General features: G+C 41.8%; 1 protein-coding gene across 3 annotated transcripts; it reads left to right on the top strand.

The window, feature by feature from the left end:
* Positions 1-389: 389 nt before the first annotated feature.
* On the top strand, positions 390-24,588 carry agfg1a (ArfGAP with FG repeats 1a). 3 transcript variants are annotated; one of them, XM_083548899.1, is made up of 13 exons: positions 390-844; positions 13,522-13,615; positions 16,281-16,396; positions 16,939-17,101; positions 17,416-17,566; positions 17,907-18,032; positions 18,828-19,034; positions 19,199-19,358; positions 20,094-20,167; positions 20,971-21,060; positions 22,882-23,031; positions 23,576-23,664; positions 23,763-24,588. In XM_083548899.1, exons 1-13 carry the CDS (start codon positions 678-680, stop codon positions 23,820-23,822), a joined length of 1,647 nt encoding a protein of 548 aa, XP_083405025.1. In that variant the 5' UTR covers positions 390-677; the 3' UTR covers positions 23,823-24,588. The 3 variants fall into 3 exon arrangements, with proteins under 3 accessions (XP_083405025.1, XP_083405026.1, XP_083405024.1); XM_083548898.1 differs by having other exon boundaries at positions 392-844; positions 17,904-18,032; XM_083548900.1 differs by lacking the exon at positions 17,907-18,032.
* Positions 24,589-25,521: the final 933 nt, after the last annotated feature.

Genomic DNA, 25,521 nt, shown 5'->3' with positions numbered 1-25,521 from the left:
TGTCACTGCAGTGAACTGAACACCACATAGAATATGAAGAATATCACGAATTTCAGGAATCAGATGTCCACTATAGTCCTTAAGGTACCGGCACAATAACACACTCAGCAAAATATCGTCTAATTTTTGTTATTGATAAAATCCAAAAAAAGATCGAGATACCATTTGGTTTTGGTCAATATTGCACACTCCTGGTTGGGGAATCTGCTTTATTTATTTCTGATCAGAGGAACGTATGGAAGTCCTAAGAGGCCATGCACTATAATATTTTTTCTTTCTTGTTTTCTCAAAAAAAAAAAAAAAAAAGTTTCAAGACACCTAGAACCAAGTCGGTGAAATAATCCGATCTTCCCATCAGCAGTGTGAACTGGGTCACTCCCGCAGAGAAGTGAACGCAACTTTTTTTGGGGCGGGGCAGGCTGCGCGCATGCGCAGTAACAACGAGCACACAGTGCGTGTGTCTCTCGCTCTGTCCCCCTCCCTCCCAGACACACAGAGGGGCCCTGAGAGTGAATTTCTCCTGCTTGTGTCTGTCTTACACCTTAAGCCTGTTCTCCACCCAGTGCTCTCTCTACCTCCGTTTGATTCTCTCTTACATTTCGAGGATATACATTTTTTTTTTTTATTATAAAGTTTTTTTTTTTTCTCCACCGCCTCCGCGTGTAAAACTCCCAGCCATGGCGGCGAGCGCGAAGCGAAAACAAGAGGAGAAGCACCTGAAGATGCTCAGGGAAATGACCAGCTTGGCACCCAACAGAAAGTGCTTCGACTGCGACCAGCGCGGCCCGACCTACGCCAACATGACCAACGGATCCTTCGTCTGTACCTCCTGCTCCGGTATCCTGTAAGTCAGCCAACAAACCCTCGGCGCGGCCGCGTCTCAAATACGCGCTCCAGCGGCTACGCAGGGCGCGCCTTCCGTTCTAACCGTCCACAGAGTAGGGTGCCTTCGTAGGGAGGACCCTGTGGTTTGCAACCCGGCCAACCCTGATGTCTCCCTCTATATCGCTCTCTATCTCTCTAGCAGTTTAGAATGTCCCAGAAATGAACATAAACCGAATTCGTTATATTTCCCCCAATTTTTCATCAATATATATAATCACCAGCCAGAAATCATAAATAAACAATAGGCTTCCTAAAAAAAAAAAAAAGAAGTATCCTAACCAAAATACGATATTCCATATTATTTTCATTTATTTTAGTTTTACGTGACAGAAGAAAAACCCCACTGTGACGTGTAAAAAGTCTTTACCCACTACACCACTATCTAGGTGGCTAATCTACCTACCTACCTGTCGGAGGACCGAAGCTAGCATGGCTTTACCGTTAACTTCAGCTCAATTTCAGGGCCTGGAAGCCTTCTTATATGTTCTGTATGCCTTAATATAATGGCCCAGTGTTGGGTTAAGAAGTGTAAACCGCGAGAAAGGGTATAAAACTATTCTGCTGTAGACTCTACGCCTAAAATTAGCCGTGTATCGTGGGCTGGTTCGAGAGGGGAAACCGCTAGTCAGGCTGCATGAAGTTGGAAGTCGCTAGCGTGCCGTTAGGGTGTGTGCGCGCGCGCGCGAGCCGTTAGCTAACCGTAAGCTTTACTTGTTCTTATTACCGCCTCAAAAATATTAAATATGAACCATACATTTAGCAGTTTCGAAGTTTTTATAAGTAAGTGCTAAACACTATTATATTATTCAGAAGTCGAAAAACGGCTCCCATCGCTTCGTTCCGAACCAGCCGCTGACCCAAGTGCCGCCCGGTCCGGATATCAGCGGTTTTCGCCTCATGGCTGTTGAATTCCGATTCTGATTGGTCAGCAGCCATTGAGAAGGATTTTTTTTTTTTACTCACTAAGTAGTCCCGGCTCTCCTTGCAGTAGTAATGCGCTCGTTCAAATGCGGTATCGTTTCTATAGCGACCGCGCATTCACACTACGACTTGTATTGTCTATTATCTAGAACCGGGTCTGTCAGTATTTGGGGGCGTAAATTTGGTACCTGCAACAATGCAGACATTTGTAAAATTGTATTAAAATTTTATTGACTTTTGCGCTGTTTGATTTCAATTTGATCGCAGATTCTTTTTTTTTTTTTTTTTACGCATCGATCGATAAAGCTTGCACTGATTTTGCATTAAGGCGAATTGCATTTTCGTTATATATGTAAAAATAGAAATCAACCAGCACCCCATCTTTCCCCACCCCCACTGATCTATAGCCCTATTAGTATTGGATTAGTTTCTCATGCAGACATCCGGACTTTTCAACATAAGATCAAATCTGGGATTTGGGGACCCCTGAATTATTGTATTGATGTTAGACAGGGAGTAAAATATCTTAGATGGAACCCAGAAATTTGTCAGTACACCGTTTCAATGATGGAACTGTAATGAACAGACATTCGGTGATGAGGATGTTTCCCCTTTTGAGTGTGGTTCTTTGTAGGGTTTTTTCCTCATGCCATCGGAGGGAGTTTGATGCAAAAGATTAAATAGCAGCCATAAAGCATCATTTTGCATTTATGGACACACAATATACAAATATTCAATGGTTTGACGTGTTTTGTCTTCGTGAGCTAAAAAAAATAAAATAGCGATATGACAAAATTGCAAAAATATATAAAGTTTCTTTATTATGTCTGGTGATCGAATAACACTATTTATAATGGCATCTGTTAGTGGGTGGAATTTATTTATTGGGCAGCAAGTGAACATTTTGTCCTCAAAGTTGACGTGTTAGAAGCAGGAAAAATGGACGAGCGTAGGGATTCGAGAGAGTTTGACAAAATTGTGACGTCTAGACGACTGGGTCAGAGTATCTCCAAAACTGCAGCTCTTGTGGGATGTTCTGCAGTGGTCAGTATCTATCAAAAATGGTCCAAGGAATGAACAATAAGGCTCAATGGTGCACGTGGGGAGCGAAGGTCCAACAGACGAGCTCCTGTAGATCAAACTGCTGAAGAAGTAAACGCTGTTGATGCTGGACAGGTCACGACTGTTTCGGGGTCCAACACCATATTAGGCAGGGGGTCATATTGTTTGGTGTTTACTGTATAGTTTATACGATATGTTACTGTAAATTGCTCTGTTTTGCTGAATTATGTACTGTAATGTAACCTGTACATGATATACATTTATATACATATACATTATAATAATTCAGGAAGAATTAATGTGGACCATATGGAAGAATAAAATACTCTGAGACATGCTGCTGCAGTAAAAAAAAATCATTTCAGGGTAGTAGTAGCTTCTCTTTGCGTTCCATCGTGAAATCCTGTAGCACCAATCAGATTTCAAAATTGAGCAACTTTTTGCTATTACTCGTGTCTAAAAACCTTTGAGGAGGCGTCACTACCAAACGGCACAGCGATGTGTGTCAGTGTAATGTTTCATCTCCTGGTGAACCAGCTGTAATTCCTGGCTAGACGTCATGAGGCTAAAAACCCACGGTACATCCAGCTGGAAAAAAGTGGAAACAACTGTGGAAAAAAAAAGGCTGTTCCAGATTGTTCAAGTGATAAACAGAAGGCTGCAGTTCTGTTGTGGTTTAGTGCTCCTGTGTCTGAATGGCTTACTTTTTTTTTTTTTTTTTTACGTTTGCACTCGTCAAATCAAACTCTCGAATCGAGACGTCCCTGCATTCTTTCCGTTCTTTGTGTAATGGCAGCACCTGAGCGTTTGTTCTCACGCTCCAGTTTCTGCACCTCGGCTTCGGTCTCGGAGGCCATGAAACCTCTGAAAATTCTGATCGAGTAGTTCAAGGAAACCATGTTGTTGGTAAAGGGTCCTACAGGGTTCTCCAGAATTAGTGGCACTTTTTATTACATTGAATACGAGGTGGTATCAAAAAGTTTCAAGACTCGCTCTGTTCACAAGAAAGGAATTTATCTACAATTACACCCTTCAAAATAGTCCCCTTGCACAGCAATGCAGCGCTCCCAGCGTTCCTGCCACTTCTGGAGAATGTACACAATACAATGTCTTATGCCACTCTGCCTTATGAAGGTTAGTGCTCCCTGTGACTGTGCGTGCAACCTAGTGCTGCCACCTGTTGGTATGTTAGGAAACTACCTCGAAAACCACCTCAAATATGAAGCCGGTTTCTGATCGCTGACCTGCATGAAACTTTAGGCAATTCCTAACGGCATGATACCAACAATTATACTGACAATCTAGCCGAACCCATCTGATATGGTTTTCTTTTTGAGGTAAAATCTCCCACACCCAAATCACTTCAATAGAATAAAGTATTGCTACAGTTAATTAAAAATATTGGGTTCCAGGCTTCCCAGGTCCACCATTCTCCAAACCAGAGGTGTTGCTTGTCCAGATGCCTGGGTGGTCAGGAAGACGCCAGCCTTCTGGCGAGCTAAATTTCGGCCATCTGAAGCGTTAATGAGTTTTATTAGCGGCTCCCGGTTTCCTTCCTGCACAAATACTGACAGGATTTGATCATTATAAACAGAAGAATGTTCACGTATCGTGTTGTTCACGCATAGAAAATACAGATACATTTTCATCTCTGTCTATTTATTCATTGCTGTTTTTTCCTCAGAGCTACTTTGGCTTTCGCCACGAAAGGGAGGTACGGAAAAGCCACATTCGGAGATATTTTCCAGTTCCTGAGAGGAAAAACGCTTGCTGTATCTTGCTATCCGACTTTAAATCGCCCTGTCTGGGTGGGAGGGGGCTTAAGCTTTCTCATGTCAATCACACAGCAGCATTAGCCAATCAGAGCACATTAGCAATATCAATATATAGAAATCGAATACCCATTATATTAACACTCGTATATAATTATAAAATAGATGTTTTTAGATGTGCGATTGTCGACATGGTCTCCAGCATGGCGTAATAAGCGAGTGCGCTAAAAATACCCTCCCAGAGGATCCTGAAGATAATTGAGCTATTTCATGACTCAAAGTTGAAACGACTTTGGCCTCGTGCAATCTGCGGCGGCTTCAGACTATACCCACAGGAACCGAGGCGCCTCAAAATGGCGTGTTTTAAAAGGGGTTCGACAGTACATGGAATTTCCACATAAATACGGAGCATTTGCGGGTGTCCTTTAACAGCGAATTGCCAAGAAATTCACCGAACTTGATTTAGATAAAGTCACGCCCACTTTCTAGACAATCTGCCAAAGACTTCCTAGCTAGTTTTCTAGATTAGCTAAATGCTTCTTACAAGAATCCAACAGCTTCTTCAATTTACATAATTGGATTCTCCGTTGGATTCTTGTAAGAAGCATTTAGCTAATCTAGAAAACTAGCTAAGAAGTCATTGGCATTCTGGCATTGGCATCCTTTAATCCCGTCAAAGTAGTCGGGTTAGTTTCAATCAAAGTAGTCGGGTTAGTTTCAATAGTCTAATTGTCTGGCAGAGGTTGTCAATGATTTCCTTTAATTGTGTACGTGTCCGACCTTTGCAGTTCCACCTTTTCCGGAATATTCTACCACCCTGTAGATTTCAGAGATGTTTACGATGATACGATTATTTCATACAACTGAGCGGTTGCGGGGCTTACTCAACGGCCCACTAGTGGTGGCTTGGCGGTATTGGGATTATGAACTCACAACCTTCTGATTTCTAAACCTTTCCTTTTTTGGGTACCTCTTCAAAGTTAAGCCTTTCGGGAAGGGTTTGTCCAACAACCTTCTGATTTCTAAACCTTTCCTTTTTTGGGTGCCTCTTTAAAGTTAAGCCTTTCGGGAAGGGGTTGTCCAACAATTAGTATGTCTTGACACTATCGAAAACATTTACAGCCAGCAACACAAGCTTGCGAATGGACTCCCATTGACAAGCTCTTAATGGAAGATGTTCCACGTGATGAGTTTGGTATAGGAGGATCTTTTTCTCTCGTAGTAGCATTTGCGATTGCTGTGCAGCCAGAGGTTTCAGTGTGTTTGCTAGTAGGTCAAAAGTCATGGAGGAACCCTGGTGGACTAAAAGATAATGTTGTGATTAATGGTTGCTAGGTGGTTGCTAAGGTGTTGCTTCCCTATTCCGGTTGTTTGCTTTCATATTCCAGTTGGTTGCTTGGGTGTTTCTCGGTTGTTGCTATGCTATCCCAGCTGACTTTTACGTTGGTGCCGGTATCAGACAGTGCGAAGCTAGCTAAAAAGGTTCAGAATTCCATGTTTGCTTGGACAACTAAAAAAAAAAAAAAAGGACACGGTTCAGTCCTTATGTCCCAATGAACCAGAAGTCCACTCCTTTCTAACCCTTACACACCCTTATTTTACTGATAAAACTGATTAAGAATGTTTATTACAGCAATTGCAATATAAACTAGAGGTCGACAGATATGGGTTTTCCTCTGGCCGATGCCGATATTTAGAAATTAGGGCAGCCAATGGCTGATATATGATGCCGATCTTTTTTTTTTTTCTTTCCCATCAAAAAATCAGTTAATCAACAAGATGTTATACAGAAAATTGCTTAAATGACATTTATTAAACCAAAATGAGCCTCTCTAATAAGTGCAATTGCAGTCTTCCTGCCTACCTGTAGCCTAGACACAGGCTTTTTTTCGGCCGTTTCTGTATGTCGAATCAGCGGCGGAGAAAGAGATCTCCGATTGGCTATTTAGCTACGAAAAAACACTTCTTGCTCTTGTCTTTGTAACTTAGCAGCCAAGATTGAAAAAAGCTACACGTATCTGTTATTGATCGCGGAATGTGAAAATCTGCATTTATATATTCATAGTTGTACGTCCGATTTCGCTGTTTGGATGCCGAATTTACACTACCGCCACCTGCTGGTATTGAAGAGTTATGTTCTCTCACGCCAGCTCAGAAATTGAAGCACAATCGTCCGATTACTAAAAAAACGCCCAAAATCGACCCGATTTAATCGTCCGACTGATCGTTCGGTCGACCTCCGATATAAACACACCGCCATCAAACACGTCTATCTAGTTGGCTAGATAGTGAACTTAGCTTCCAAAAAAGGGGTCGGAAATATCAGTAGCCCCTGGAATTCCAGGACCAGAGAAATGGAAAAAAAAACATTTCTAGTCTATTACTGATATTTGTGCCAGTGCTAAAGCAATTCCAGCCTGAGACATTATTCAGGACAGTTCTGGATTCTGTGACTGCTGCTTTTGATTAATCGACCGTCTGCACTATTTTTAGTTCTACCCGTACGTCCTGGCTCGGCTCACATCGTAGCCGTGCACGAGGGATAAGCAAAATCAGCCTGGGTAATTGGGTACAGCTCTCTTGGCAACAATACAGACAGTAACGTGGCTAATTCGTCGTGCGCTCTTAGAGCTAGGAATTTCTACAATAAGCAGTATAGGAATATCACATAATATAGGTGCTCACAATAGACTAGTAAGGCGGTAGTGCTTCGTTTTAACAAATATAATCGAATCCAATTCAACACATTAAAAAAAACTTTTTAAAAACGTAACTGTCAATTAAGACGTATATATTTTCAGTAGTATGTGCTCCATGAAGTTATAGTTTACATAGGTTGGAGTGGAAGATCTTGAGTGGCCTGCTATAGATCTCCATCAGTTAACCCGATTTTACTAACACAAAAAAAACACTTGAATCTTCAGGTCAGGTGTCCAGCAACTTTTTGGTTTGATGGGAACGATCAGGAAATGATCTCAGCAAAATCGCAATTTTCGAGGTGTGTGTTTGCCTTTGTGTACCCTTCAGGAAGTCGGAGCTGCATTCCACTGGATCAGCAGCATGTGGTCAACTTTTGTAACAGGAAGTGGAAACAGCAGGACAGGAAGTTAGATCTCTCTTTGGAATGTGTAAACCATAGGTGGATTTACTGTGTGTGTATGTGTGTATAAGAGAGAGTAGGGTTCTGTAATAGCTTTAAAACCACGGTCAGGCCTCTGGGTGGAAGTAGAAACTGCGCAAATAGAGATCAAAAACAACCGCAAATGTATTCTTTGTGTTCACATATAACCTGAAACTATGAGCAACTCTGAGAAATCTGGCCAAGTTTCTTGTGCAACATCCGTCTCGACTTGGATTTGGCCTCCCACACCTTTGCTCGCCTTTTGAGAGGCGAAGATTTTTAAGCCTAATGCCGGTGAAGCATTTGATCATGTTTTGTGTTGACGGGTGAAAAGGACATTTAAAAAAAATAAAATTTTTCAAATAAAATTACTCGTGATTATATTCTTTAACGCAGTTTTTTATTTTTTATTATTATTAACATTTGTGAACATTTAACAGTTTATATATTTTTAAACAATTTTCTAATAAAATGCCTGCTTGGTTTATATGTATAAAATGATTTCTAATAAAAAAAAAAATATATATATATATAAAAATTAAATAGAATGAATCAAATAAATACAATACACTTTTTTTTATTATTATATCGATTTAATTGAATAACTGATATTAATCTTCTGCGAAGGCAGGAAGTGGCAGCGATTTTGCGGATGCGAAAAAACGCATACAAATCGTATTTCCAGTTCAGTGACACTGCGCTGACTCTAGTTCCAAAAGTCCCTCCGCAGTGGCAAAGTAGGTTATGGGACAATATTCCTTTAATAAAACGTAATCATTCTCGGATTTATTTATTAAATCTCACACCGTATCGTGATGCGGTGTTCATGGTTACGGAAAAGCTGAGACCCAAACCTGTTCCAGCATGACAATGTGGCACAAAGCCACGCCATGAAGATATGCTTTACATGAATTGGAGTGGAAGATCTCCCAGTTATAGCTCTCCAGCCCTATTGATGAGCTTTGAGATGAACTGGAACGCATCAGTACCTAATTTTACTAATACCCTTGTGGTCAGATCGAGTCAGTGCAGCACAGCACAGCAAGTCGATCTTCAGATCATTCCAAGCACTGAATTACCTCAGAAACCATAATTTTTCACCTGTAAGACTGATGGGAGATGCAGAAGACCATTCATTCATTCATTTTCTCCCACTTATCCGTAATTCGGGTCGCAGGGGCAGCAGTCTAAGCCGCCTTCGACTGCCGCCCAATCCTCACAGCACCGTCCCTTACGGTCCCTCCTGCAGGTGGTGAGCCCACAGGAAGGCGGCCCCATGTCACGGACCTTGATAGTTCCCTCGTAAGGGACCCCCGGAGCACAGAGGGTTAAGGGCCTTGCTCAAGGGCTCAAGAGTGGCAGCTAGGCGATACCGGGGCTTGAACCCCAGACCTTCCGATCGGCAACCCAGCGCCTTAACCGCTGGAGCCACCACTCCCCCTAGAAGACCATCTTTCCTGTAAAATAAAATAGACATGCCTGTGCAATAATTGATTCATGGCTGTAGTTCAAGAGATTTTGACACAGTGGCTAAACATGGTTCTTTTTTTTTTTTTTCTTTTTAATTGCATGTCTGGTTCGATTGAGTTTCACCATGTTTGCACCATGTTACCGGAAGGCATATGACCCCACGTGACTTCCCGTTCAATCAAAACAGCAGAATGGTGCTCAACGTGGAAACCTCAGCGGTACATCGTGTTACCAAATGCTTTATAAACATGTGACAGCTGACATTTTTTTAATTTAATTTTTTTAAATATTATTTCATTATTTTAACTCCCCAATCTGATTTGACTGAAAAAAGTACGACTTGTGAAAATCTGGTCTTCCTGTTGAGAAACCCACATCCTACTTTTCACTCTTCCCTTTATTAATAATAAATAGTTTTGCTCTATTGCTGAAATTGTATTCAGTGTTGTAGAAATGCCTCCGATTTGAGGCTTTTCAAAGCACCCTTATGTATTTTTTTATAAACACTTACATACCCTTATAGTCAATTACATGGGATTGTATAAACCTGTTCCCTTGTTATTCTCTTGTAAAGAGAATATTATGTACCCTCACAGATACTTATTCAGTTCCGTACAGAGTCTAATAGATACTTAAATACCCACACAGTTCCTTATATACCTTGATAGATAATCATATAGGGAACCATAAGGGTATATAAGTATCTATATGGATATATGTGGAACTGTAATGCTATATACCCTTATAGAGGTTGACCCATTGATGCTGCAAATTAGCCAGGCGCATCCGACACACCAAACCGTGCACAACAGAACTCTCCCTTACCAGCAGGTGGCACTAATCTGTATTCGCCATCCAAACGAGGAAACGGAACGCGCAGTACCTTACGTACCCTTATAGATACTTGTTCACCCCTGCATTTATTTTTTCTTTTTTTTTTTCTTTCATGCCCGAGTCTTTAATTCCATAAGGCGAATCTAAGTCGACGACGACGAAACGGGAGTGTGTGAAGTATACGTACTCTGGTCCGGACACCACCTTTAAACCCAATATATGTGGGCTTGTTCTGTAACAGCAGCCTGTTTCTATTTACAGCTGAAGGTGTCAGCGTCAAGGAGGCCCTGGTTGGAAAAATCTTCCACCTGCTCACCGCCTTTGCAGCAGCTCTCACCATGGAGGCGGACCTGTTCGGCTCTCAGTTTCTTATATACCTTTATAGATAATTATATACCCTTACAGTTCCTTATATATCCCCCCACAGATACTTATTCACCCTTATAGTTCCTTATAAACCCTTACAGTTCCTTGTATCCCCCCCAGATACTTATTCAAACTTTTAGTTCATTATATACCTTTATAGATACTTCTATACCCTTACAGTTCCTTATATATCCCCCCACAGATACTTATTCACCCTTATAGTTCCTTATAAACCCTTACAGTTCCTTGTATCCCCCCCAGATACTTATTCAAACTTATAGTTCATTATATACCTTTATAGATACTTCTATACCCTTACAGTTCCTTATATATTCCCCCACAGATACTTATTCACCCTTATAGTTCCTTATAAACCCTTACAGTTCCTTGTATCCCCCCCAGATACTTATTCAAACTTATAGTTCATTATATACCTTTATAGATACTTCTATACCCTTACAGTTCCTTATATATCCCCCCACAGATACTTATGCACCCTTATAGTTCCTTTATACCTTTATAGATACTTATATACCCTTACAGTTCTTTTTCCCCCCCCCCACACACAAATACTTATTCACCCTTATTGTTCCTTATATACCCTTCAAATATCCTTATAGATACATATATACTCTGAAAGACCCATTAAGGTTTGTTTTGACTATTACAATATACTTCTATACGCTTATACTCTTTTTAAACCCTGACATACCCCTTTGTAGACCCTTGTAGGGCTGAAAAGCTGCTAACAATTATTAAGCAGTGGGCTGTGGCCCAATAGACAGAGGAAGCAACCGGCAGTTTTGGAATATAAATAATTCAGCAGCTGGTCTAGTCTTTTACGCACACGTCTCCTCGGTCTCAGGAAATATTTGTCTTTTCGAACCTGAACCTTTAGAGTGACAAACACGCATTGTTGACCACAAGGAAAAGTGCAATCGAGTCGGAACGATATATTTCCTGCTCTACCTTCTACACACTGATATTTATGCACCATTAGTGGTGCTTCTATCTCAGATAGATACTTGTACACCCTCAAAGTTCCTTATATACCCTCAAAGTTCCTTAAATATCCTTATATACTCTGAAAGACCTATAGAGTTTTGTTGACTATTACAAAATACTCGGCAAACTAGGACGGGTAATTTGGGCCACGCATCACACACACACACACACGTGCTACCCTCTAAGGGGGAAAGTTTCGTTTTCACACAGCATCAAGTAAGGCCAATGATACCTGAGCCATGTGAGGGGCATTATGTTCACATGCTACACATCATTCACACACACACACACACACACACACACACACACACACACACACACACACACACACACACACCCACACACCCCTCCTACTCCAGAGAGTCCTATAGCTATTCTGTATGAGATGGAAATGATGGCAAAATTGCATTTTGGACTCACTAGGGATGCATTAATCCAGTTTTTTCCCCTCAGATTTAGCACCAGCACATCGTTCTGCTGATTTTAACATGAAAATTACATAACAGAAGCTTTTATATGGCTGTTCCTGTTGACTGGATTAAACAGCGACCATGAACTGTGTGCTTATAGGCTGCTAGACTTATGTTAGAAAGGTCATTTTAAAAGGCATTCATTAGCCATGACTTTAGCTCCGGTTGAAAAAGCGGTGCGGTGGAGAACCTACACAAGGTTTACACCATATGGTATGTCGTAGTATCGAAATTTTGGCAGAGAAACTATTTATTTTCTGTTTTTATTTAAATTTTTTGGGGATGGTATGAATAAATGAGCGCAGTATCTCAGCGATACCCGACACCGGGTAGGGTTGCGAATCTCCAGCCATTTTCATGACTAGACACTTTCCATTGGCATGAACTGGGAATTTACAAAAATGCAGGTTAGCTGATAATGTGGAGCTTATAATGAGGCCAAGCCCCATACATGCACGGTGCATTCCTCCATAACGTGTCATTTCTTGAAACCGGCACACGAAATAATGCCAAAAAATGTCCAACTTGGTGAATATTCATGTAAACTACAAATAAATATAAGATTTTGCGCAACAAAATTACACTAACAATTAAGTCCAAACAAAATGATACATATATATATGACACAGTTTATATAAATTTCCCCAAATTTCTAGTGAATATTCCCATAAATTCATGGTAAGTTTCCAATTTAAGTTATAGTATCGGCATCGAACCAGAAACTCGAGATGCCTCAGGGTCTAACCTTGATGTCCTTGTCCCACATTTGTGTATAACAAGCTAATAACTCAGTTTTCTGAGAAAACAGGGACTGCGGCTAGGCTAGGCTGCTTAATATAGTGTAGGTACACTTGCACACAGGGACTGGAGCTAATCTAATACTCCGCCTTGCAAAAGTGTAACACATCCCCTATTCAATTAAGCCCTCCTTCTCACGGAGTCTTTTTTTTTTTTCTCAATCCCTCGTTCTGCCAGCGGAACTGCCAACTAACTTACTAGATAATTGTTATTACGATGTGCATTAACAGCAATTTGGCTATCGGATCTGTAGCCATAACAGTAATAGGGTGTTTCTCAAATTATGATGTTTGACATGAGGGTTTTTAAAAGGTCAGGTGGTGTGCTATTGGTGGTGGGGGGCTATTTATGCACTTGACATATAAGTGGCTTTGTGGAACATGTTCTATGTGGAACATTTCATGCATCACATCCGAAGACCCTGGAAACAATCATGTGCCTCGAACGTGGTACATTTTGAGGGCCAAAAAAAATACACAAATGGTTGTAAAAGTGTCCCTAAATTTTTGTGTGTATAGTGTTGAAAAAAATGGTAATAACTTTGTGTTTTGCCAAAGGACTAAAGATTATATTCTAGCATTGAAGGTGAACTTCCTGTCGTTTGTGGTCCCTTTTGTCATGGGTAATTCTGCGAAAAGTCTTTGTTCAAATCTAACAATCAGCCTTGATTTCCGAGTCAGTTGAAAGCAGGACGGTATTATAGTGAGTCAGATTTCTTAATCAGATTATCAGAGTTTCAGTGTTTGCGTGTTCAACGCTTTAATTACGCATGGCTGCCGTAACAACGCTCTCTCTCTCTCTCTGTCTCTTTTTCTAGGCGAGGTCTGAACCCTCCCCACAGAGTGAAGTCCATCTCCATGACGACCTTCACGCAACAGGAAATAGAATTTCTACAGAAGCATGGAAATGAGGTAACGTTGAACCAGGGTGATTAACGCCACATCCTTTTAACGTTTGACTAACTCGCAATTGCCGACAGCATTCCGGTTATTCTCAATAAATCACAACCTTCGTGTTCAACACGCTTGCCAAATGGGCTTTCCTTCACATTTTTTTTCCTATCATTTGGTCAGATTTGGTTTAATCCGCATTAAACCGGTCACACAAATTACAGAGAATTATGTTTGTATGACTTCGATTAAAACTTGGAATTTCTATTCTTGGGTTCAAGAAAGTCTTATAGCCTGACCATAAGATTAGTATGTGCTTTTTTTTGCACATCTCATTCCTAATTTAGTCTCCATTTGCTCTTGCAACAACCTTCATTCGTCTGGGAAGATGTTCCAGTAGTTTTTGTGTTGATTTGTGCTCATTCAAGCCACGAGGGTGTTCGTAAAAGGTCAGGTAGTGATGTAGGTGAGGTGAGGAGGCCTTGGGTGCAGTCAGCGTTCACATTCATCCCAAAGGTGTTCAATTGGGTTGAGGTGAGAGTTCTATAGCAGGAGATCTTCCACTCCAACACTTTTAAAGCATATCTTCATGAAGCTGGCTTTGTGCACAAGTTTACAGCAATGCTGCATAGATATCAGGAAGATCCTTAACAGGCTCAACTCCGAAAATGTTCGAAACCATTCAGTCACCTGTGCATGATGATCGTCGGAGAACAGTTCACAACATTGTTGCCGTTGTGCTGAAACAGTCCGAAAAAATCCTCACGTGTGGGAACAGTCAACAGGAACAGCCATATAAAAGCGAGTTCATTCCCACGCTGCTGACCCAGGAGCAGAAGGAACGCAGTGTTGTAGGGTGTACGGGTACAACCCTGAGACAAAGCAACAGTCTTTACAGTGGAAGAGGGCCATCATCTTCACAACCGAAAAAGGCAAGGCAGGTCTGTAGATTGTAATTCGTCCCAAGGGGGCCAGACCGCCAATAACGAGTTCTACTACCAGGTTTAAGGGCGTCTGAGGGAGGAAGTCCGTCGAATGGGACCGGATCAGCTGAGCTTCGCCATATACCAAATATAATAAAACATTATAGCAGCTTTATTAGTCGTTCCCTTGCTCACTTTTTTCGAATACTAATGATAAAAAAGGGTTTCTCATGCTACCACTGAGAAGCCACGAAACTGTCCCGACTGACACTGGAGACTCCTTTTAGAAATGTTCATACAGGGACCTTATCGAAAATGTCACGCCTTCGCCAAACACCAAGTCTGTAGACAATGACACACACAAACACAGATTCGGTCTTGTTCCTGTTCCCTTTCCAAACCCGAGCGAGTTTTATTCTTGCACAATGTCTTAAATGACAGTGTTGCAGAAAACGATCAATTGTTTGTACTTGTCTTTTAATCACACATGAATTTATCCCAAGATTCTGTGGCGGTGAAACGCATGAAACTGGCTATAATCAGGTGGCACCGATGGTGGCATCGGTGCTATGTCTGTGAGAAATATGAACCTTGTCGCTAACTCTGTTCCAAAAACATGCTGACTATTCCTTTTTTTTTTTTTTTTTTCCTTTTCTTCCTCATTTTTTCCCTCCTTCACTGCCATGTTACACTACTGCCACCCTTTCCATATCCCAGTTACCCACGATTAGCATATACCATGCCTGGGTTATTAGTTTATTATTCATTGCCTGTTAAACAAGTAGGTTTAACAACCAGAACTGGATTTAATTAGTCCAATATAACATAACGAGCCGTTTAGTGTTCCTGTCCGAGGTCCCTAATGTCCGCCTGCTCACCCTTTACATAATAAATAGCCTTGTAACACTAGTGTGTGTGTGTGTGTGTGTCCTGTGCGTGACTGACTTCATTGATCTTCTCTAAATGGTGTCAGTGTTTCTTGCTGTGTGAGACTCTCTGTGTCTTAGCATTCAGTCAGAGGCATCCATATAGTCCGGTTTTATAGCTGCTTCTTGTAGCTAGTGTGTGCGGTGAGTAACATCTTCGTCATGGCAACTTGGATGGTGTACACGGTGCATAATCCGAAGCTAATTATCATAAATCGTATATAATAGAAAGCAAGGGTGAAAAGTGAATACGATTTAAGGATCTCTATCAGGTTAGACCTTGTGAAGAAAGTACGAGGTGGTATCAAAAAGTTTCCAGATTAGCTCTGTTTACAAGACACACTATCACCTTCAAAATAGCCCCCTTTGCAATACAGCGTTCCTGCCGTTTCTGGAATACGTCCTGGAAGTCTTCCTTTGAAAGCATGCCAAGAGACCTGCAATTCACGCTGGATCTCAGGCATTGGTGTCAAAACGGTGACCTTTAAACCGTATCTTTTATCTTCTGGAAGACGCACAGAATAGCAGTCAGCAAAATTAGTCTCGAAACTTTTTGATACCACCTTATATACTTTTGCCCATATGGAGTATTGTTTATAATGGTTAAAACAAACTGCCAATCGCATCATTGATTTGCCTGTAAAGGCTGCTCTTCTACTGTATAATGACAGCAGAGCTTCTCAGCTGCTCCAGCGCAGACACAACCCGGAAAAACTATCGGTATGGATTTTTGCCGATAGTTCCAGCAATCAAGTATCGTGCCAGTTTGTCTTCAAATCCGATCAGTTGTTCGACCTCTACTTTAAACCATTTTTTCTTCCTCTTTATGTTCCGTAGGTGTGCAAACAGATTTGGCTAGGACTCTTTGACGACAGAAGCTCAACTGTGCCTGACTTCAGGGAACCTCAAAAAGTCAAAGAGTTCCTCCAGGAAAAATATGAGAAGAAGCGATGGTGAGTCGGGCGCTTCACAGCCTTGCTTATGTACAGTATAACTGTGTGTGGGTTTAGAATTTATACTGAGTACACAATTTTTCTATTTATTTTTATTTTTATTTAATTTTTTTGCTTAATTTGTTTTTTCTTCAATTGTAACAAGTCTCTCCAATCCCGGTTCTGAAATCCAGCCCCCTAGCATGATGCTCCCAGCAGCATGCTTCACTGTCGGGATAGTATTAACTCACTGATGAACAATACCTGGGTTTTTACGTTCAGCCCTAACGTTTAACCTTCAAACGTCCTTCAAGTGGTCTGATTCTTTATTCTAATGAGTTCGCAGCTAACAAGAGGCCAGAAATACCTCAGGTTTTCCCCCCTTCTCCTGTATATCTATCAGTTTTTACATCGGTATCTACAGCCGTAAATACCCAATGACCCTAATAGAAATCATGACCCTCCTCGCCATTTATTTCACGTCGTCATGACGCCCTTGCTCAGAAATGGATCCATGACACCTTAATACCTTTTTTTCACGTTATTTTTATCTTTGCGCTCAGGTACGTTCCTCCCGAACAAGCCAAGGTGGTAGCTTCGGTCCACGCCTCAATGTCGGGCTCATCAGCCAGCAGCACAAACAGCACTCCGGAAGTGCGGCCGCTGAAAACCCTGCTGGGAGACTCGGCACCTGCTCTGCACCTGAGCCGAAACACGCCCAGCCAGGTATGTACACACAGCTCAGAGGGTTATTCACTTGTTTTTGCATCATGGAACTTGCGTCAGAAATGAATTTTCGCAGACTTTATTGCTGTAAAAGTCCAGCATTATCTATGTTATAGCTAGCCCCCTACTGCCCATAATATGCATTACATTTGGTAGTTGCTTGTGAGTACAGTCCTTCTCACTAAAGCATTTTCTCTTAAATGTTTTTGTTGTCTCTCCCCGTGTACTGTATTTTCCTGACTCTGTCTGAACAGTTTCTTTTCTTCTTAGCTTAATTTATTATTTTTTTTACCTGCATGTTTTGTCCCTTTCAGTCCCCTGTAGTGTCACGTGTTCAGTCGGCCCACCAGGACAGGAAGTTCGATCTGCTCAGCGATCTGGGCGGCGACATTTTTGCCGGTCCGACGTCACAGTCCACAGGCAGCTCCGGCTTCGCCAACTTTGCCAATTTCAATAGCCATCCAGGTAAGCGCTCTGTCCCCCGGGAAAGACTCATCAGAAAAAGGACAACTGTCCGGTTAGAGACACGAAAACATGAATAAATTGTGCAGCATTCTATACAGTGTCCAAAAGGAGAACTTGTTCATAAGAAAGCTCACATAAGTGAAGGCAATAGTACTGGGATGTGACTTCCTAGTAGGAATCCCGGGTTTTGCCAGGAGTCGTTTTAATAACGATGCCCAGATTTCCACACGACATTCATTATTTTCTCATTAATCCAGTTTCAGTTGAAATTCACCTCATCGTTTCTTCTGTCCTGACTCCCATTTCTCATCCCATTTGTTTGTGTTGTAACCTCCAGCAGCGCAGAGCACTAACGCTAGCGCAGACTTTGCGAATTTCGATGCTTTCGGGAGTTCTGCCGCCGCCACCGCACAGAGTGCTGCGTTTCCCTCCGCCCCACAAGCACCATTTCAGCCTGCGCAAACAGGTACAAACACACACGTGTTCATGTCCATTCAAATACACTTCTCATTTATCTCCTTATACTCCAGTGTTCTGTACGTTTTGTTTTCCCCTTATTTGTCTCTGGGTGGCGCTAGGTGCCAGTTTACGGCCTAATATTGATTGATCAATCAGTCATCAGTCAATCAATCATTGGGCTGTCGCATTGGATTGCTTTCATTTTTATGTTTTCATATCCAGGAAGTTACAGCTCTACCTCTGCCAACAATAAAGGCTGTGTGTTGAGTTATTTTCAGAGGACAGTAAATGTATACTTGTATATAAGCTGCACACTGACTATTCTAAAATATATCCAATAGTTTCGTTCCTTAGAAGGTATGCTAAAATGGTTGCTGAAATGTGAGGGTTGTACTCACTTTTGTGAGACTCTGTATAAACAGGTCCTCAGTATTTTTCAGGGACTCAGTTTGTCTAGCCAGGATACAGTTTGTTCAGAGTTTTAATTTGTTCTTGTACCTTTGCAGGTTCTGTCAGGTGAAAAATAGCTGTACGTGTGTGTGTTCTGTTGTGTTGACTTTCTCTGTCTGTAACCTTTTCTCGTGAGGAATCCCGAACGAGAATGGTCAGAACATCAGGTCTGGTTTTTAATTACGCTTTTTAGAGCGTACGCGTGCCCGCCGGTGTGTTTGTAGGAATGTAGGTGGCCTATATTTAGTTTCTCCCTGACTCTCATGAGAAATGACCAATTTGAAGTACGTTCTTCATCAGGTGACCTTGTCCCGATCCCTTGGTTCATGCTTCATGTCCGTCTCTCCTGCAGGTGGCTCAGCAGGAGTGCCCAATGCCAACTTTGCCAACTTTGACAACTTCCCCAAGTCTTGCAGTGCCGACTTTGCCACGTACGGCTCCGCTCAGGCCAACTGCTCCGGGGGTGGGGCTAAGGGCGACGGAGGAGCTGTACCTGCCGATAGGTATGCTGCACTTGCGGACCTGGACAACATCTTCAGCTCTGGCAAAACTGAACAAGGTACAAGTCACACACATGCCACACTGAATGGTCGGATTTTTGGTGCGATTTTAATAAGAAACTCGTGTCAATTGAGGAAGTGACAGTGTTTTACAACAATCTTGATCTTGTTTATTTGGGCCTTGGTTCTCAATTTATTTTAATTTTTTACCATTTTCTTGTAGGTTCGAGCTCAGCCCCGCCCTCTGCAGGTGTGGGGCCACCACCTCCTCAGGCAGCTTTGTTGGGGGGTGATCGCTACGCGGCACTGGCTGTCCTAGACACCGTCTTCAGCGTCCCAGTCCCCAGTAGCAGCAGCTTTGCCCCTGCCACCAGTACCCAAGGGTAAAAACACATCCTAATCCACACACCCCATGTTAGTTCATATTGTGGCTACTCGATCCATACCAGAAATTGTATTGTATTTACTAATTCGCATACTTCACACACGAAGTAGGAATTTCCGGTAGGAATCGATTAGCGACTCCCTTCTCTTTAACACAGAAAGATACAGGAGGCCTGGGGTGCAGTCAGCGTTCACATTTATCCCAAAGGTGTTTAATTGGTTTGAGGTCAGAACTCTAAAGCAGGAGATCTTCCACTCCAACCCAGAGAAACCATATTTTCAAGGAGCTTGCTTTGTGCACAAGAGTACTGTCCTGCTGGAACAGGGTTAGGGTCTCTCCTAGTTCAGAAATCTCTCATTTCCACCCACAGAACTGCACACTCGAGAGTTTTGTGTGTAAATCCCCAGAGATCAGCAGTTTCTTAACCAGATCGTTTGGCTCCCAACACATTCAACGGCACTACGACTAAATTTTTCCATGTTTTGATATTTGATGTGAATGTTAAGTGAAACTTGTGAACTTTTATCTGTGATTTTAAGTGGTGCAGTGTTTTGCTGATTGGATTATTTCACGGCATGTGCAGGTATAAAGCAAAAAAAAAAAAAAAAAAAGATGCCAAACAAAATATCCATGTATTTTTCTTTATTTTTGCCAAACGTTGCAAACATTCGCAGCTTCGCCACCATGAATGACCAAAACACACCTTTTACTCATCTCATTTCTCCTCCTTTAGTTCTGGGTTTGGAGCTCCTCCTGGAGTACCTGCACAACAGCCCCAGCAGGGGGCGCTGCCTCAGGGCTTCGGAGGTAAATATAACAATACGCAATAGATGGGATTTGAATTACTTTAAATATTTTGACTCGTAGCTCAAAGCAGTCACCTTTACCTGGAATGTTCTCATCGGGTTTCCAATGACGAGGAGATTCATTGGCGACAAAAAGGCCAGTTGGTCGTCTTTTATTGGTTCGAAAGGGAGGAAATTCCACAGCATCTCTTCTTTTTTTAAGGTTCTCTAAAGGTTCTGAGATCCTGAAATTAACCATCCGCACTGATTTGGATGCCATGTACACCCTTGGTGTAGATAAGAACCAAATGAAGTCAACAAAGTGCACAACATTGATGGAACAACCTCCTCCTAAGGACATACTACAGTCTGTTGTGTTCAGGAGTGTTTTCTTGGCTGCTTGGCAATTTCATGGGTAATTCCTTCCAACGAGGCCAAACCCACAGGCACAGCATGACTGGCAATGACATCTGCCTCATGTTGGGATAAACGTGTGTCCGCCAATCGACTTTCATGTTGATTGTTCACCATTTTTTGGGGTTAAGGAGCTTTTTTGAATTTCCACTAGGGGTGTAACGGTAATGGAAACTGACTAGTGATAATAAAGAGGACTCGTCTTGAAATTCAGATGATGAGAGAAAAGCATAACCAGCAAACAAGTGTGTGTGTGTGATGGCTAAAGAAAGCTAGCAAGTTAAAGACAACTAAAAGATAAAAAAAAATGTATTCCAAGCTTGATTTTTAAAAATACTTCGATTTCAGTAGACAATGGCGTCTTTACAGCTTTATATTTGTATACCTTTTTACCCCTCTTCTATTGGTCAGGTCCCTCAACAAATCCCTTTGTCTCCACCGGCATACCACAAGCTGCTCCCCCTTCAAATCCATTTCAAGCCAATGGAAGACCAGCAGCAGGTAAGAGTCTGGATTTCTTCACTGTATCACTCAGGAAAATGCGAAATGTTTCATTCGTCTCGTCTATTTTTTGCCTGAGATCCGTGTGATGGCAAGCTTGAGCAGGACAACAGTAGCTGGGGGGCATTATCAGTTATTCAGGCCACCAGAAGGCATTGCAAAGACCTGGATTGGGTTATACATGTGCCAATTCTGTGTCTACATACGTTTTCTTTTAGATATATACATTGTTTTGTTTGGACAGCTGATTTTGTGCTTATGTGCAATACAGCTGAATTTGTCTGTGTTTTTGCTATGAGGTACAAACCTCTCAGGAGTTTTTCACCCCCAAGGCTTCCCTTCGTCTTACTTTGGTATGGTCTCCCTCCTTTCCCAGTCTGCATCCTGAGTGCTGTGCTTTGATTTTTGGCCGACTGAAGGTGTGCTCTTCAGAAATACGTACACTATACTGACTAAAGTATTGGGACACCTGACTTTCGCAGACATTTGTGGACGTTCTCCAAACTGGTACCACAAATTCGAAGGCACACAGTTGTACAGAACGTCTTTGGATGCTGCAGCATTCGAATTTTCCCTCCACCTGGACTATCAGACCCAAACCCTGACTGCACCCCAGGTCTCCTCAGCTCACCTACCTGATTTTACAAGTCCCCTAGTGGCACAAATCTGTATAAAGAGTGAAGGTTTTGCGAAAAAAGCACATGGTCAGGTGTCCACAAACTTTTATCCGCATAGCGTTACACGTATATCTGCAACTCCAGAATAACGGCAAACGTTTTTCATAAAACACCCACAAATCCACAACCCCAGAGTTACGCACTTCATCGTCGGAAACAAAACCCGAGCTACCGCTACATGTATACGAGGTGATGTCAAAAAGTTTCCACTTTTCAGCTTTGTAGCGGTAGCTCGGGTTATGTTTCCATCGTTCCATCGTTTTGAACTTGGTGTGATAAGCTCATGATGTTTATTTGTTTTCCAATTCTGTAACTCCGAAAACGTGCTAAAAATTGCCCTTGATTTATTTATTTTTTTTTCCTGTTTTGTTTTCCCGGACCGCCTTGCATATACTCGTTTTCAGTAGAAATTTTCTACAGCCAGCTGAAAAATTTAGGTCCCCTGTAATCAGACACCCATTAGGGCGGAGTTTTCCTCAGATTATAATCTAGATTCAGAGCCACACACACAATTATTATCATCTCAATAAATACATTGCGTAAAGGCACTCGATAATATTACACCTATCAAGCTGGAGTTGATGTTGCCGGTTTTACTTAGAACACTGGAGTGTGTTGTGTCATGCACTGTGTGTGTGTGTGTGTGTGTGTGTGTGTGTGTGTGTGTGTGTGTGTGTGTGTGTGTGTGTGCGCATGGAAAATTAGGTTGCTAGGTATTGTGTGCTAAGTCATTTGGGATTCGGCCTATTGGGGCATCAATCACGCTGCCCCCATGCTCGAAGAAAAGCCTCGGATAGAACAAATAATGAAGTGTTGTTAGGGATTGAGTTCATTTTCTGAATGATTTCTAGTTCTATCTTGTGTTTACTATTGCACTATTGCTTAAATGTTTATTATTACAGTGTGTTGAGGTCTTTTGTTCGATGAATTACATACAATTGTTATACAAAATATAACGATAGTTTGCTTTAAGGAGGTTTTTTTTCTAGTGTAATCAAATGAAAAATAGTCGGTCTCATAATCATGTACTGTGTGTGTGTGTGTGTGTGTGTGTGTGTGTGTGTGTGTGTGTGTGTGTGTGTGTGTGTGTGTGTGTGTGTGTGTGTGTGTGTGTGTGTGTGTGTGTGTGTGTGTGTTGTCCCAGCTTCGTTTGGTCCCGGCTCGATGAGCATGCCTACTGGCTTCAGTAACACAGCAGCCTACAACCTCCCCACGAGCTTCAGCGGAAACTTCCAGCAACCCTTCCTGGGGCAGGGCTTCCCTCAACCGCAGGTCTATGCGCACCAACCAAACGGTATTGATGAATCATGTGATCAAAATAAGGTTTTCAAACGTAGTAGTTTATTAGAGGTCGACCGAAGGACACTTGCGGATTACCGATTAATCAAAAAACTGGATTTTAAAAAAAGCATGCTGTGTAAAATAGTAATAAAATTTATTAGTAAATAAATAATGAATCTAATAAGATTTGGACTATTTCGCGTTAGAACGTTATCTGAAGTATAGTTTTTTCAGACACTGGATTTGATTTATTAAATTTTTTTTTTTTTACAAAACAACAAACATAACACTCGATGTATAATAGTACTGAACAAATATATAATACAAAAGAACGAAAAAGTTCTAAATGAAATATGGATTATATTCATTACATTAATAAATATTGAGAAAAAATGTAAGACAAACAGTAACGCAAATAAACAACACGTGGTATCAGGGATTCGCCTCTAGAGGCCGCCCTCGGACCAACCTGAAAAACCTTTTGGTTTTGGTCGATTTAGTGGGAATAGTATTTAAACTTTTTTTGTGTGTGTGTGTGTGTGTGTGTGTGTGTGTAGGTGGTGGATTTGCTGCATTTGGTCAAGGCAAAGCTGCTCAATTTGGACAGAACATGGCAGCACCTGGAGTCACCAATAACCCTTTTCTGGTGTGTACTGATTTGCATGTACCAAATCTTGAGTGGCATCATGCATTTCTGAGATTTAACTCTCGTTATTCATTCCGATTGTGTCCGTGTCTCTACAGGCAGGAGCACCGGTGGGACAGTATCCATCAGGAAGTTCCTCCATGAACCCTTTCTTATAGCACCCCGCTCCGAACAACCCCTGGCGGCGTGAGACTCTGGCTTGCACCTCTTGCACTGTTTTGTTGTTCCAAGTAGCTTTAAAGACACGTTTCTAAAGAACTTTTTTAATCACATTAGTACAAGAACAAGGTGTACCACGGCGGTCCATCTGTAACGGCCGAAAACGCGAAACACGGTGTCGGGGTGCCTACGGGGAAGGGGCTCGTTTTCCTTCGCTGAATCTGTGAGAAAAAAAAAAAACGCAACAAAACCGGAAACAATTGTCCGTTTGAGCTAAGTTATTTCAAAAGTGTCCTGTGCATTCGAATGCTGCAGTCCTGTACATATCGATTTTCTCCGAACGAGGCAGGAAATTCCGCTCATGCGCATATCAGTATTTATATCTCTAACGTCTCACACGTGCACCGAACTTCGACTTTGCGATCGATCGGGAAAACATGCTGGAGTTATGTCTGACGCCCGTTCACTGAGAGAGAGAAAGAGACTCTCTCAAAGAAATTTGCATTGGTTTTTTTTTTTCTTCCAACATCTGTGAGGGGTTTTTCCGATGGCATCGTTTCCAGACTCTCACCTGGACAGGTGCTACCCAGAGACTCCAAAACGACACACCACTTCAGTCGAATGTTACATGGATTTAAGTTAATGTATGTATGTGTGTGTGCGAGAGTGTGTGTGTGTGTGTGTGTGTGTGTGTGTGTGTGTGTGTGTGTGTGTGTGTATGGATACACACACCCATGTATAATAAAATGAATTTTAATTAAGAAACAACATGGTGCGTTTCTTTTGCCTCTGCTCCGGATCCCATTTCAACACCCCTGTCCTCCGACTACAGGCGAAACGTAACAAACGATACACGTGCAGCCACGTTTTTTTTTTTTTTCTGGGAAAACTAAATAATTTCTGAACATGTGGATTTTATTTTTTTCTTCTTTTTTCCCCTTTGAATTGAATCCGCATGATTGTATAATTTTGTGTGGGGTTTTTTTGTCGGTTCAAGAACAAATAAATGTGTTTGAGTTCCCAACACCAAAGTGCTGCTGATAGCAAGTAAGTTGTCCAACGTCCAATACATCTGGACAGATGTGATGAGGCCAGGCCCTTAGCACTTAATAGTGCGGAAACGACGAAGGTCAAAAGGTACGTCCGGGTTACGCCGCGCTCGTGCGCAATTCAGAGACGTCAGCGTTTTCGTTAATTGCTTAATCGATTGATTGATACCCCAGTAGGCCTCTGTTAGCTATTACTGCAGTTCCATTTTTGGCCACAAGGTGAAAGAATACTGACCCTACACTAAAAGCAACTAAAATAAAAGGGAATTTGTGCTCAAATTTGTGAAATAACACTTTGTATTGTTCATCACACCGAAGTTTAAATGTATGGAGATGTCAATGAAGACTTTATAAGATTAGTATTTGATAAATGTCCCATTGGTTGAGCTAAAAATTATACATTTCAAATGTGTCCACCACAAAGGAAGTGGGACCCTTTAAGATTTACAGTCCCTTTGCAGACTTTGATGATTAAATAGGCCTCGGTTACATCAAATCTTAAAAAAAAAAAAAAAAAAAAACCTTTGTCATATTCTACAGCAGAGTCAAAATTTTGTTCAGCAGGAACAGCTGATGATGGAGCACAGGTTTAGCAATAATCAGGAGTTGAGGCCCAGTGGTGGCCGCTTGGTAAGTGTACAGCTTGAAC

The sequence above is a fragment of the Silurus aristotelis genome, assembly GCF_946808225.1.
Source record: "Silurus aristotelis genome assembly, chromosome: 8".
In the NCBI taxonomy this organism is placed as follows: domain Eukaryota; kingdom Metazoa; phylum Chordata; class Actinopteri; order Siluriformes; family Siluridae; genus Silurus; species Silurus aristotelis.
Note: the sequence above shows the minus strand (reverse complement) of the source record. Positions and strands in the feature narration are given on the sequence as shown.

Bases quoted from the DNA above. Each gene is read 5' to 3' on its own strand.
- agfg1a (XM_083548898.1), top strand. From the start codon at position 678: ATGGCGGCGAGCGCGAAGCGAAAACAAGAGGAGAAGCACCTGAAGATG. The intron at 18,033-18,827 runs GTACAAACACAC...TCTCTCCTGCAG, and splicing joins ATTTCAGCCTGCGCAAACAG to GTGGCTCAGCAGGAGTGCCC. The intron at 23,032-23,575 runs GTATTGATGAAT...GTGTGTGTGTAG, and splicing joins CTATGCGCACCAACCAAACG to GTGGTGGATTTGCTGCATTT.